Raw genomic sequence first — 14241 nt, forward strand, 5'->3', positions numbered from 1 at the left:
ACCTTGCTGTTTATACTTATTAATAAGTAAAAAAAAAATTAGTCAAAAACCAAAAGCCTGGTCAACCTATCCACAGCTCAATGAAAGTGCTGTAGTTTAACTTTTGCCAACTTTTTACCATCTTTGAGTAGAATGGTGAAAAGCCAGAGCTTAATCTGTTCCAGGAGAACCCTAAAAGAAGCAATGACTCCTTCCATCCTCTCCACTGAGGCATCCCTTCTGGCCTCTTGGAGTGCCTGAGTGAAAAGCAGTGCAGATGCATTCTCTTCGCCATGGAATGGCCCACAACATATCGATGGATCATATAAAAATCTAATTTTGACTCCAAAACTTGTTCTCAACTTATACATGAGGCCACTTATACACAACTATATATCGTAATTTTGCTTTGATTCTCATATCCATCTTCTGTATTTTTTGAATAGATAAATGTTGCTGGATGTTTTGCTTCTTCCCAATGCTGTGCAGATAGTGTTATATTTTTTATCTTCTTCAGAAATCTATTCTGAGAATATACACTGTAATTCTGGAGTTATACCAAGGTCAGAAAATAGAGATTATAGAACATAATATCCCTCATAACATTACTATATAAAGGAGTTGGTTGACATGATCAAGCTGCATGTGAGGGGGCAGGCAATGATAGCCACTGCTCTGTCCATTAAGTATTCCATAGTGCTACCTATTTCAGTTAAAGTTAAGACTGTGTCAAAAAGATTCAGCATAAAAGTTTCCATACCTCTTTTTTCCGATCTCGCTCTGCCTTTATCTTCTCATAATCTTCTTTTGCTTTCTGGTTTGCTGTTTTTATTTTTAATTGTCTCCCAACTCTACTGAATCTGGATTAGACAAGCACACTGGTGATTAAATTGAGTGTATCAGTACTGCTTGCTAATTGACAGCATTTATGAAATGACAAAAACATAATGAAGATATAGTTCTTTAACCACTTAGACAACAGCAGTGGCAGTAGGAATTTGACAAACAATGAGTACCTCTTCTTACTATTATAATATTTTAGGGGAGTAGCATCGGAAGCTACGGGTTTCCACTGCCAGCACATTTTGGATTTCATATAAAAAGGCCAAAGTGATCTGTCAGTTTACTGTTCTGTCTTTATTGTTCTGAACAATTGATGTTTGAACACGCAAACAAGTAGCAAGGGAAAAAAACAAACCTAAGGTAACACTTTAAATAACACACATTCTAACAGAAGATTGAATTTTGAAAGCTCATTTTAGATAGCAGAAAACTACTATCTAAAAAAACAAATAGGTTTTACTCAGCTGGGATAAACATAAAATGTAATCCTAAACAGATTGACTTGAAAGTAAATTGTTACTTCTGAACAATCAATTTATCTTAAGACTGTTAAGATAAACAAGCAGGCTTTCCTTTCTTTTTAAAAATTCTTCTCTCTTATTAGTTTAATTTTAAAACCTGAGTTAGACACATGGATCCCTTTGAAACTTGACAGCTGACTGTTTCTTAACCAGTTAAGACATTTTTCTTAAATTAAAAATGGAACCATCAAGACTTTAAAACTGTCTGGGGCAATATTTGCTTTACAATCCATGGTGTGCTGGTTAATTAACCAGAAAAAACACACCATAAATTAACTCTATGGTTTGCTGTTGCCATCAGTTCTGTCTTGCTAAACCAACAGACATGACCTTTCTTCTAGATACCCACACTGAAACAAAGATTTGATAAAAGGGATAGGATTTTTTTTTTTAAAAGACAATTTGTGATTTGTTTGTTTATCTGTTGTGTAAGCAACAGGCTATGATTAAAACAAACAGTATATTGTTATATGTGAACAGGTTGAATATGTATATTATTATTATTATTATTATTATTATTATTATTATGCTTTTGTCTCTTAAATGAGTCATAAAGTGGCTCACAACATACAAAATGTAATTTAAAATTCACAACATACAAGTATTAAAATAGATGTAAATATACAAGTCACTTAAAATCACTTAAAACACTATAATAAGGAGAAGTCTACTTTATACAATCTCAAAACACCATGGGCAAGGTTCACAAGAAAAAATATTTTACAAGATAAAAATTAACATTAAGAAAGAAAACTGCCTTCATTTCTATACTGAAGGAATAATTTTCACCAGTTACAAAAACAAATTATGTTTGCACGTAAAAGGAATCATAGTAAAATAGCAGCTATAAAACTTTTCTTACTTTGGTGTTATAGAGTCCTTTCCTTCCTGTATACCTTCACTAATTTTTCTAGGTTTCTGTTGTTTCTTAAGCATTTCTTCTTCGGCTAAATAAAGATGCTTCAAGTGTTCTGGGTAATCTTCTGTGTACTCAATCTTCTTGGAATTTACATTGCTTTCCTTTTTTAGTAATTTCTTATAATCATGTCGGATCTTTTGTTTTCTCCAATAAGCAAAGCCTTTACCTAAAGACATCAGAGTATTTAATGTGAAGAAACATGTTATTAAACAAATACAACTTTTTGTGAATATTGCTGCCTCCCCAAGTTACTGTATGAATTTTTTTTTCATGTCAGGAGCGACTTGAAAAACTGCAAGTTGCTTCTGGTATGAGAGAACTGGCTGTCTGCAAGGACGTTGCCCAGGGGACACCTAGATGTCTGATGTTTTTTACCATCCTTGTGGGAGGCTTCTCTCATGTCCCCGCATGAGGAGTTGGAGCTGACAGAGGTTGCGCAACTGTGCTCTCCCCGGATTTGAACCAAAAACCTTCAGGTCAACAACCCAACCTTCAAGTCAGCAGTGCTGCTGGCACAAGGGTTTAACCCATTGCGCCACCAGGGGCTTCTATCCAGATAATATTACTTGTAATACATTAGTTTGAAATAATACTACTTTGTAGCTGTCAAGCCAATAAAGATAGCTGTATTATTAGTAGTATTGCAGCAATTAGACAGGCGAATTAAAGAAGAATCTTTACTGAAAAACATTTATCTATGGCAGGTAAATCTAATTTACTCCAAAGAAAAAGATTACAGCATAAATGTTAATAAAATGTTAATACTGCCTAACATCTTTTCCGAACCCAGTTTTGTAGTATGAAAAGAGTTTCAAGGACATCTGTCAATATTATGACTGAAACAAATACTGTTACATCAAGCAAACTGGGGTATAATGGGTAACACAAATTAAGTTTTTATAGTGATAATCCAACATTCTGCTTGCTCTCAAGGAGAAATGGTTCTAAATCAGCTATGGGCAAACCCAGGCCCGGGTAGTGGATGTGGTCCCTTGGACTCTTTTCTCAGGCCTTCTCTCTTTCTCACCATCCGATCCTTCCTTCTCTCTTCCCTTCCTCCTTCCCCCTTCCTTCCCCTTCACCCTTTGTCTTTCCTTCCTTCCCTCTTTCCTCCCTCCATCCTTCACTCTCACTTTCCCCTTCCTTCCATCCCTTTTGTCTTTCCTCCCTCCCTCCCTTCTCCTTTTCCATCCTCATTTCCTCCTGGGAGATGTTTAGCTGGGAGAAGAGAAGGTAGAGAGGGAACATGAGAACCATGTGTCAAGATTTCAAAGGGGGGAGGGAGAAAACTGACTTTCTGCTGCTCTAGAGACCAGAGCACAAGGGAGACATGAGTTCAAATGGCAGGGAAAGAGATTTGACTGAAAAGATTAGGAAGAATTTCCTGAGAATAAGAGCTGTGGGAGAGTGGCACAGGATGGCTTGGAGTGTGGTGGAATCTCCTTCTCTGAAGGCTTTTCTGCAGAGGCTGTCTATCGGGAGTGGTTTGATTGTGCTTTCTTGCATGGCAGGGGGTTGGACTGGATGGCCCTTGGGGTCTCTTCCAGCCCTAGAATTCTATATCAGGAGTAGGCAATACCAGGTCTCATGGAGACACTTTTTCTCTCCTGTCCACTATCTCATCCTGACTAAGGCCAACTCTTTTGGGATCCAAACGTTTCCAGTTTTCCTTCAATTTTTGCCTTTGAAAGAGAAGAGAAAGGGGCAGAAATGGCAGGGAGGGGACATTTCACAATGCACAGCAAAGCTGTACTATTGTCAGAAAAAAATGTTAAAACATCACAGTAGCATATCACAATATAATATCATAGTGTTTGTGCTGTATTTTGTTTTATATTGACTGGGTGTATTATTGTTTATTCCGTTCTACGTATCTTACTGTATTGCACTCTATTGTATTATTTATGTTGTAAGCTGCCCCGAATCTGTTGTCCAACAAACCTGAAATCTGTCTTCCTGTTTTTGATTGCATGTGGATTTTAGGTTACACTTACGAATACAAGTTGAGCAGCGCTTATTCAAAATAACTGGGGCTAAAAGTTTAAGATTTTGTGCGTAACAAGATGTTGCACCATCCCTGGCACAGCTCTTTTATAGTTGGCCACATTCATCTTGTAATCTTGGCCATTGGTTTGTTGAACCTTTTTCTGATGTAGCTACAATGAAATGGTTTTTTTTTAAAAAAAACAAACCTATTTTTACTTTTAGTGTGTTTTAACGCGTTTTTGGAATTTTAGGATGATATTTTGTTTGTTAAGTCAATTAGGTTGTGTTATATTGTTGAATGTGTCTATTTCAATGTATTGTCTGTACGGTTTTCTTTCCTGCAACTGAATGTTTGCCTTATATGTTGGAAACCGCCCTGAGTCCCTTTGGGGAGATAGGGTGGTATACAAATTATAAAGTTTATTATTATTGAGATTTTGTTATATTTCATATAGCCTGAGAGGAAAATGTATGTAAATATTTTTAATATTTTTGTTTGTGGGTGGCCTCATCTCAAACATCCATATGGACTATTTTGAAGGATTTGGGATTTCCAGATAAGGGATGCTCAACCTATACAGCATGAGAGAGCGAGAGAAAGAACAAAATGCCTACTGTGAACACAGAGGGATTAATTCCCACAAAAAAAGGAATCCCAAAGTATGACAAAACATTTTATGTGACATCAAAAGGTCTGTGCATATTTGCCTAAATCCAACTGCAAGTCCAAAATACTTTCATAGCTTGCCAACTTCCACGGGTCTCATCTCTGTGGGGATTAACAATTGGATTTAACCTACAGCCAAAACAGTTCAGTAAGGAACACATAACAACAAAAAGAAATAAAGCAAACAATCTGCATGGTGAGGGGTGCATATATGCTGTAGAATTAATGCAGCTTGATACCATTTTAATTGCCATGGCGTGATGCTCTAGTATCACAAGAGTTTTTATTTATTTATTTATATCCCACTTTATCTCTCCATGTGGAGACTCACACTCCCACTTAAGACACAGGTCCACAGTTTGGGGGTCCTCCTGGATTCAGCATTGACACTTGAAGCTCAGTGTCAGCGGTGGCTGGGAGGGCCTTCGCACAATTAAAACTTATGCACCAACTGCAACCATACTTCAAAAAGCCTGACTTGGCCACGGTGGTCCATGCCTTAGTTACATCTAGAATGGACTACTGCAATGCACTCTACATGGGGCTGCCTTTGGAGATGGCTTGGAAACTGCAGTTAGTGCAGATTACTAACTGCAGCTGGTTATAGGGAGAACACCATGCCCCTAAAGCAGCTCCACTGGCTGCTGCTGACTTTCTGGACCCAATTCAAAGTGCAAGTTATTACCTATAAAGCCCTATACACTTCGGGTCCTCCTCTCATTCCCACTTCCGTCTCAAGTGTGGCTGGTGGGGATGAGAGAGAGGGCCTTTTCAGTGGTGGCCCCCTGGCTTTAGAATGCCCTTCTGAGGGAGATTAGGCTAGCCCCCACCCTCCAAGCCTTCCGCACACAATTGAAGACATAGCTTTTCCGAGAAGCCTTTGACCATATTTTGATTCCTTACATATATGAGACCTTCAGATTTTTTATCAAGCACTTTACAAGACTGAAATTGAATTTTACTGTTTTTACCTGCAGCAATCTCTGTATTTTACTGTTCCAAATAGGGGGCATTAGTCTTATTATATTACAATATTATTAGTACCTATTATTGTATATTATTATCAATGTTATATGTATACTAGCTATGCCCGGCCACGCTTTGCTGTGGCGTTGTCTGGTGGTGTTGGTGAGAACTTGTTGAGGTAGTGGTGGTATTGAATGTCTGTTGTATGGTTGTCCTTATGTTTAGTATGCATTTGGTTGTTTGTGTACTGCGAAGTGGTGAGGGTAGAATGGGTCTATGTCCCTGTGTAGTATTGTATAGTATTTATACATTGTATAGTATTTATACATTGCATAGTAGAAAGGGTTGGGCTGGATGGCCCTTAGGGGTCTCTCCAAAGTCTTGTGCCTGTCCCTTGGGCTGAGTGGGTTGCTAGGAGACCAAGTGGGTGGAACTTAGTTTTGTAACGGACAGCAATTGGATAAAAACAATTATTCCTCTCCCTCTAATTAGGACTTTATTTTTCTTTTCTTTTTGTTGTATCAACCTAGAGCCGTGGATGATGGGTTGTGTGGTCAAATGTTGAGGTTGGGGGGCCTGTAGTTTTGTTGTTTTGTCCGCTGCCCTGATGCCATCACTCTTTTATATATATAGATACTAGCTGTGCCCAGCCACGCGTTGCTGTGGCAAAGTGGTGGTGGTATTGGTTAAAAGTTGTTGTGGAATTTTTATTTGACGTAATTTGTATTTTTTAATTAATTTTATTGTAACTTATCTTTTTTATTTATTATATTTTATTATTTTGTTGTATTATTTTTAGTTGTTTTGTTATAGTATTTTATTGTATTAATTTTTTAGTGTTTTTAATTATTTTTATTGTATTATTTGTATTTATTTTATTTTTTATTCTTTTATTAACACTGGGCTGAGTGGGTTGCTAGACCAAGTGGGCAGAGCTTAGCCTTCTAAGTCAAATTTCGAGGTTGGGGGGCCTGTAGTTTTGTTGTTTTGTGGGTCGCCGTGATGCCATCACTCATTTATATATATAGATAGATTAGCCTAGTCCAATATTAGTATTATTACTTGTAGTCGTTTCCCTAGGTTTTTAGCCTTCTCTGCCGAAGAGTGCTAGTGCCTCATCAAGCCACATATCCCACCATTCCATTGCATTAAGCTAGTGTCAGACTGTGCTGATTCTGTAGTGTAGACCCACAGTGAGGCCCTTGCTTCCCCTCTCTCCTTCCTGCCGTTCTTACCCTCCTGGACGCTCCCTTTTACTTGACGAGGGTCCCTCCTCCACGGCCTCTTCTGGCCCAAACGCGCCTTCGGCTTTTCCGACTCTCCATTTCCTTTCCAACCCGAAGAAACACTCTTTTTCGTCACCGGCGCCATGAGCCTGGAAGCCAGCCTCTCTTCTCCCAGCTTCGTCGCGTACCTTTCGCGTCACCAATAGAGCGCCCTCACAGTCTATTTCGATTCATTTTGCCTGAGGCGGATACGGCGCATGCGTGGCGATAAAACTCGGTAACAGGCAGCGCCAATTGATCGCCGAACCTTGGTTTCCCTTCAGCCGGGGCGATGTCGGCTGCCGAGGCTTCTTCATCGGGCCTTTTGGAGGAGGAGCCCTGCCTGCTGCCTCCGGAGCCGTCAGCCGAGAGGGTGGCCGCTCGGATACGGGCCGTGGCTCGGTTCCTGCGCCGGGCCCTGCCGCTGTGCCTGGCTCACACGGTGGACTTTTACACGCGAGGCCTGTGGGAGAAGATGGTGGCGCTTCCCCCGGAGACGGTGCTGGAGGCGCTGAGCGGAGACAGGCTTCGGAGGCTCCTGGAAGAGGCGCCGGAGCAGCGCCCTCTGGAGGAGCCCGCCGGTAAGACCCCTTAGGATCTTCAGGAAGGAAGGATGCTGAAGGAATAGACCAGGGGTCCCCAAACTAAGGCCTGGGGGCCAGATGCGGCCCTCCAAGGTCATTTACCTGGCCCCGCCCTCAGTTTTATAATATAATATTTTTGTATTAGTTTTAATAATATATTGTATATACATATAATATTGATAATAATATTATGTTATACAATATAATACTACTAATAATACCATATAATAATATTAATTATATGTTATATATTACATAACATATAATCGTATAGTGGTATAGTTCAATATAGAATTATATAATGCTAATATTGTGCTATGCTAATAATATAATATATTGTATGTACATATAGCTGCTCTGAGTCCCCTTCGGGGTGAGAAGGGCGGGATATAAATGTAGTAAATAAATGCAGTAAATAAATAATTAATTTTAGACTTAGGCTCGGCCAAAGTCTGAAATGACTTGAAGTCACACAACAACAACAATCCTAATTAACTTGACTATTTCATTGGCCAGTAGCAGGCCCACACTTTCCATTGAAATCCTGATAGGTTTATGTTGGTTAAAATTGTTTTCATTTTTAAATATTGTATTGTTCTTTCATTGTTGTTGTTGTTGTTGTTGTTGCTTCACTACAAATAAGACGTGTGCAGTATACATAGGAATTTGTATTTTTTTCAAATGATAATTCGGCCCCACAACAGTCTGAAGGATTGTGGACCGGCCCTTTACTTCAAAAGTTTGAGGACCCCTGGAATAGACTATTAGAAGGGAAGGGAGGGAGGGCCTGGTTTTGCCAAACAGGGGGTGATGGCCAGGGAATAGAAGAGTTACACCCTGTTGTTTCTATGCCCAGCTCATACATGTGTGCACATATGTTCATACATACACACATATATATGTGAGAAATAAGGATGGTGGCGGCTAGTGGTCCTGATGACTGTTTACACCAGGCATGGACAAACTTCGGCCCTCCAGGTGTTTTGGACTTCAACTCCCACTATTCCAAGCATGCCTAATTTACACTGTACTCCAGTGGTTCTCAACCTGTGGGTCACCAGGTATTTTGGCCTACAACTCCCAGAAATCCCAGCAAGTTTAGGATTTCTGGGAATTAAAGGCGAAAACATCTGGGGACCCACAGATTGAGAACTACTGCTGTACTCTGTTGATATTCACCATTGAAATGTGAAGAACAATTTACTGATGCATTCCTTTATTTTCCATTGAAGCATGACATTGCCACATGTTCAGTATATGAACTGCTTCATAGAACAAGTACAGACTTTCTTTACTGTACTTATACCCTGCCATTCTCACCCCCAAAGGGGACTCAGGGTATCTTACAAACTCTGGCAATATTTATTGTGTCAGAAGCGAACTGAGGGTACAAGTTGTAATGTATTTGAAAACAAAGTTTTAAAAAACTTGGCATTATACTAAATGTCCTTTCACCAGTAGCTGGCCACTTGGAGTGCCTGTGGTGTTGCTGTAAGAAGGTCCTCCATTGTGCATGACTGCATTGTAGTAGGTGGTCTGTGGTTTTCTCTTCTGCATAGTCACATGTCATGGACTGCACTTTGTAGCCCCATTTCTTAAGGTTGGTTCTGCATCTCATGGTGCCTGAGCACAGTCTGTTCAGTGCCTTCCAAGTCACCCAGTCTTCTGTGTGCCCTGGAGGGAGTTTCTCATCTGGTGTCAGCCCCTGATTGTGGTTTTGGGTTCAGCCTGCCACTTTTGGACTCTTGCTTGCTGCAGTGTTCCTGCGAGTATCTCTGTAGATCTTAGAGAACTACTTCTTTATTTAAGGCATTGATGTGCTGGCTGATATCCGAATAGGGGATGGGCCAGAGATGTCAATGTCTTTTCAATAATTCAATACCAGATTTAGACAGTAACAATATCAGTAAAACACAGTATTATAAAACTATAAAAAATATCCATATTAATTAAAATTGTCTTTCAAACGATTAAAACATATCAAAAGGTCTAGCACTAACTGAGCTTTGTAAACATTGAACAAATTGCCTCACCGTTCTTCTGTCATACTTATGGACCATATTAATCCCCAAAGGCTTGCTTAAATAGATAGGTTTTAAGATTCTTCCTGAATCTTAAGAGCAAGGGCGCTGTTCTAATGTCACTAGGGAAGGAGTTCCACAGCCGCAGGGCCACCACCGAGAAGGCCCTGTCTCTTGTCCCCGGCAATTTTGCCGGCAATGGGGGCAGGACCAAGAGCAGGACCTTCACAGAAGGTCCTTAACAATTGCACCGAATCATAAAGGGAGATGCGTTCAGACAGGTAAGCCGGACTGGAACCATTTAGGGATTTATAGGTTAAAGCAGCATATTGAATTGTGCTCGGAAGCAAATTGGCAGCCAGTGGAGCTGACGTAACAGGGGCGTTGTATGTACCCTGTATGCCGTTCCAGTTAACAATCTGGCTGCCACCCGTTTGACTGCCTGAAGCTTCCGAACAGTCTTCAGAGACAACCCTACGTAGAGTGTGTTGCAGTAGTGTATGCGAGATGTAACCAGATGTGGACCACTGTGGCCAAGTCTGATTTCCCAAGGTACGGGCACAACTGGCCCTCAAGTTTTAATTGTGCAAAGGCTCTCCTGTCCGCTGCTGAAACCTGGGGTTCCAGGCTCAGCAATGAGTCCAGGAGAACTCCCAAGCTGCGAACCTGGGCCTTCAGGGGTAAACTGAAGTGGCATTTGTATAACATAATACAGGAAAGAGAATGGGAAGTGACTACAGCTTATACAGTTAGTGTTGACACAGAACCATAAATCGTGTGTTTGGTGTCACTGTAGGTACATGCAAGAGGGTGGGTGGAAAGAGATTTCCCTCCCTGCTCCTCAATCTAGGAGCCCTTCCTACCCTCTGAAAATGCTACACAGAGGATTAAAGGTGCTAGTTAAATGGTTTGTAAATGACATTTCCTCCACATGGTTTTTCAGGGCTCTGATCTTACTGCTATTCCACAACTTTCACATTCAGCAGAACAGACATGGGAATGTTACTTTATTTAACCATAGGTCCTATAATACTGCACACACCACAAACAATTAGTTTTCATGGCTAGATTTGGGGACCTGTAATTCAGAAAGGTGTGTTTTCCCCCTAAGCTTTGCAGCAAGTTTCCCTAACTTTATTGTTATTTATTCTTTCAGTCACTTCATGACCTCATGGACCTCCCACACCAGAGCTACCCCAGCATCATTCTCTTCTTCAAGCTTTCCTGTCTTCTCATTATGTGGCCAAAGTACTTTATCTTTGCCTCTAATATCCTACCCTCGAGTGAGCAGTCGGCCATTATTTCCTAGAGTATGGATTGGTTGGGTTTTCTTACAGTCCAAGCCACTCTCGGTATTTTCCTCCCTAACTTTAGCGTAGCATTTTCTGGAGACGGGAGCAGGACCTGGTGAGAAAGGAGGAGTGGGAAAGTCAGTTTCCACTAGTCTGAGTTTCAAGTGTCTAAATCTAGTTCCAGTTCAAAATTCCAGTCCATAAGATACATCACAGTTGGAAAAGGAAACAAAGTCAAACCTTAACCCAAAATACAAAACTCCAAATTTAAGGAGGTATATCATATAGGTATACAGATTCATCATGTTGGTTCCAGATGTCACTGAAACAATGTTAAGTCACCAAAGAGAAAAACTAATTGCAGTAGTTCAGTCATACAGTTGTTAGTTGCAATGCAGGTATATTGGATTTGGTGCTGAAGCGGCTACTTTATAAAGATGGGTGAAAACTGTTAGGCTGCTAACATGTTAACAGACTTCATCACTTTCCTCCATGGGGACCCTGGTTAAACCCTTGTGCCGGCAGGACTGCTGACTGAAAGGTCGGCAGTTCGAATCCGGGGAGCGGGGTGAGCTCCCGTCTTGTCAGCTCCAGTTCCCCATGCAGGGGGATGAGAGAAGCCTCCCACAGGATGGTAAAACATCAAATATCCAGGCATCCCCTGGGCAATGTCCTTGCAGATGGCCAATTCTCCCACACTAGAAGCGACTTGCAGTTTCTCAAGTCGCTCCTGACATGAAAAAAATCACTTTCCTTTTCTCTTGTTTGTATTTTATCTATTTTATCTACAAGGAATGGCATCAAAATGAGAGTTGTAAAATAAGATAGAGACACTTTGGTTCTAAAGCAGAAAGATCTTTTAAAATCTATATCCCATATGACACAGTTTTAAGTTAAAATCTATGTCATGTCTACAAAAGCAAAATTTGTTAAGCACTGGTGATATATTTGATAGCTTAACCAGGGTTAAGAAAGTCAATTCCCCTGAGATTTCTTTCCTACTTACAAAGTAACTTGTGGAGGGGACACCACAAGAACCAGAACCAGACGCAACATGCTGACCATCAACTACATTTTTGTGAGAAGATATTCACAACACATATCTATGAGTGGAGACGTCATTTGTGCAATGTCCAGTAGATGTCCATCAAACAAGAGCAGAGATTGCACTCACAAGTTAGATGGGGATGGCCTGTGTGGCCACAAGAAGCTCTCTGTATCTTAATTCAACATATGGAAGTGTTCATGAGGACTCTGATTTCCCTAGCTCTTCTATGCTAATTCAAGAAGAAACACGTCTCTGACATGCAATGTAAACTAGAAGAGTAAAATTTACTGATGAATCAGGACAGGCTTCTCCGATTTGGAGGTGAATTACATCCACATTTGCTAGACCTCCACAGGACCCCTGCAGAAGTGGACAAACTGCATTAAACAATCACTATTTTTTAACAAGAGAACATCTCTCAAAATCTTTGGGTCCTCTAGATCAACTCTGTGGTCAATTTCTGCTGGATGTTTATCTAGAATTCCATTGAAGGACCAACAGATGGCTAGAGAAGTGTCCTGTTTAAGAGTCTCAAGATCCTCCAGCACATCTCTATGATGGAAGTTGAGCACAGAGTCATGCTGGAGGACCTAGAAATTCATAGAGAAAACATTACTCAAACCTGTGAATAATAAATGCAGAAGGCAGACTGGTTTTTTTTTCTCTAACAAGGAAATGAGCACAAACCAAATGTAAAAATAGAACTTTTGTTTCCTAACTTTGCGGAAAATCTTATAGATCTGAAGTCCTCAATATTTTCTTCTGTTTGTGACTTAGTTTGGATATAAAGGCTTCAACAATACAGTATTGATTTCTAGTCATCTTGAATTCAACATCTTTTTCTTTTTCTTCTCAGGTGAGTTTTACAACATTTTTTGTGAAAAATCTCAGAGGTTGATTAATGTGCAAGCTTTTGCTTTAGCCGCTAAGTGTTACTCTATGCCAAACCTTGGAGTATGTATCCCATTGGAACAGATGCTTGAAATTCTGAACAGGAAACAGCAGCCAGAATCTGGTAAGTTATAATCTTGGAACATCTTTTTATAGTTCCTTAAAGCCTCCTTTTTACTAGTCATTTTTGCATGTGATATTCCTTAGTTCTTTTTTCCTTTTCTCTTTTACTGTTAACGTTTCCTCTTTTGTTCAAAAAATGAAAGCAGTCAAAGCCACACTTTGACAACTGCCCCACTTTGTCATATGGTCTGGACTGTGGGCCATAATACTGTCATATGTAATGATGCTTTTCTCTATGTTCTCACTTGCATCTTCACTGTCATTTTTAACTGTTTTTTAACAAGGAACTAATTGACTTTTCTGCAGCTGCTTACTTTCTTCCTATCTTAACATGTTAAAGCTTTCCCAGTAGAGATAGTCTTTAAAAATGAGACACACACTTCTAATATAACTAGAAATTATACATAAGAACAAAACTGTTTCAAAACACATTTTTTGCATTTAATATTAAAAGAAGACTCACTCAGTAGATTGAAATTGCTAGCACTTACTGGAGAGGCAAACACTAAACTTCAGAATTGTAATATGTTCTTTTCATATGATCCCTGGGACCTTTAAAGTGTGAATGCTTAACAGACTTTGCTAGATACTTTCCTCCAAAAACACATCTGTTAGCTGTTGAGGAATGTTCTTCAACAAGTCTGATTTTTTTTTAAAAAAAAGATAACTCACACATGGAGAGGAATGTTACAACATCCAAATGTACTGTTTTGAAAATTCTCTTTCATGTGTTTTTTTATGTGATTTTTCCTATGATAAGGGAAAATATGCCTGGGAGTTTACTTTGAAGATCTACACTGCCTGCTTTAGAAATAACCAAAGTAGCTTGAAACATATTGCCCATTTCTAGTCTTCCATGAACAGAAATATATATATTTCTTTAAAAAATTAACTTATCTCTACATTGGTGTACCCTAAGAGCAAAAGTCTTGTGAAAATTCAGAGTCAGTTTAGAGTCCTTAAATATTTGTGAAGTTTCTGCAATCAAAGCATGTTTGAAACTGCCTCCTTCAAGAATAAATTCATATTGCTTAAAGTAATTTAAAGATTAAAGGCTGGATCCAAACTTTATTAGTTGAACTTAGGTTCTTTTGAATCAATTTGAAATCTTAGTAATTACTTAAAGTTTCCTTGAA

General features: G+C 39.6%; 2 protein-coding genes across 7 annotated transcripts in view; one reads left to right on the forward strand and one right to left on the reverse strand.

Annotated features, from left to right (window-relative positions):
* The window catches only part of ccdc59 (coiled-coil domain containing 59), a 62184-nt gene extending 54932 nt beyond the window's left edge, over positions 1-7252 (reverse strand). For all 6 annotated transcript variants that reach the window (XR_010006768.1, XM_062982686.1, XM_062982689.1 and 3 more), the window contains exons 1-3: positions 7117-7252; positions 2206-2428; positions 740-839 (exon numbers count right to left, since the gene is read on the reverse strand). Coding sequence is in view for 5 of the 6 variants with exons in the window: in XM_062982686.1 (XP_062838756.1) it covers positions 740-839; positions 2206-2428; positions 7117-7252 (459 nt within the window). In the remaining variant the exon portion in view is untranslated. The remainder of the gene's footprint in view (positions 1-739; positions 840-2205; positions 2429-7116) is intronic.
* Positions 7253-7438: 186 nt separating this feature from the next.
* mettl25 (methyltransferase like 25) overlaps positions 7439-14241 on the forward strand; it is a 50372-nt gene continuing 43569 nt past the window's right edge. Inside the window, exons 1-2 of the mRNA XM_003221139.4 lie at positions 7439-7727; positions 12948-13106. Coding sequence (XP_003221187.2) covers positions 7439-7727; positions 12948-13106 — 448 coding nt within the window. The remainder of the gene's footprint in view (positions 7728-12947; positions 13107-14241) is intronic.

Source organism: Anolis carolinensis, chromosome 5, assembly GCF_035594765.1.
Source record: "Anolis carolinensis isolate JA03-04 chromosome 5, rAnoCar3.1.pri, whole genome shotgun sequence".
In the NCBI taxonomy this organism is placed as follows: Eukaryota; Metazoa; Chordata; class Lepidosauria; order Squamata; family Dactyloidae; genus Anolis; species Anolis carolinensis.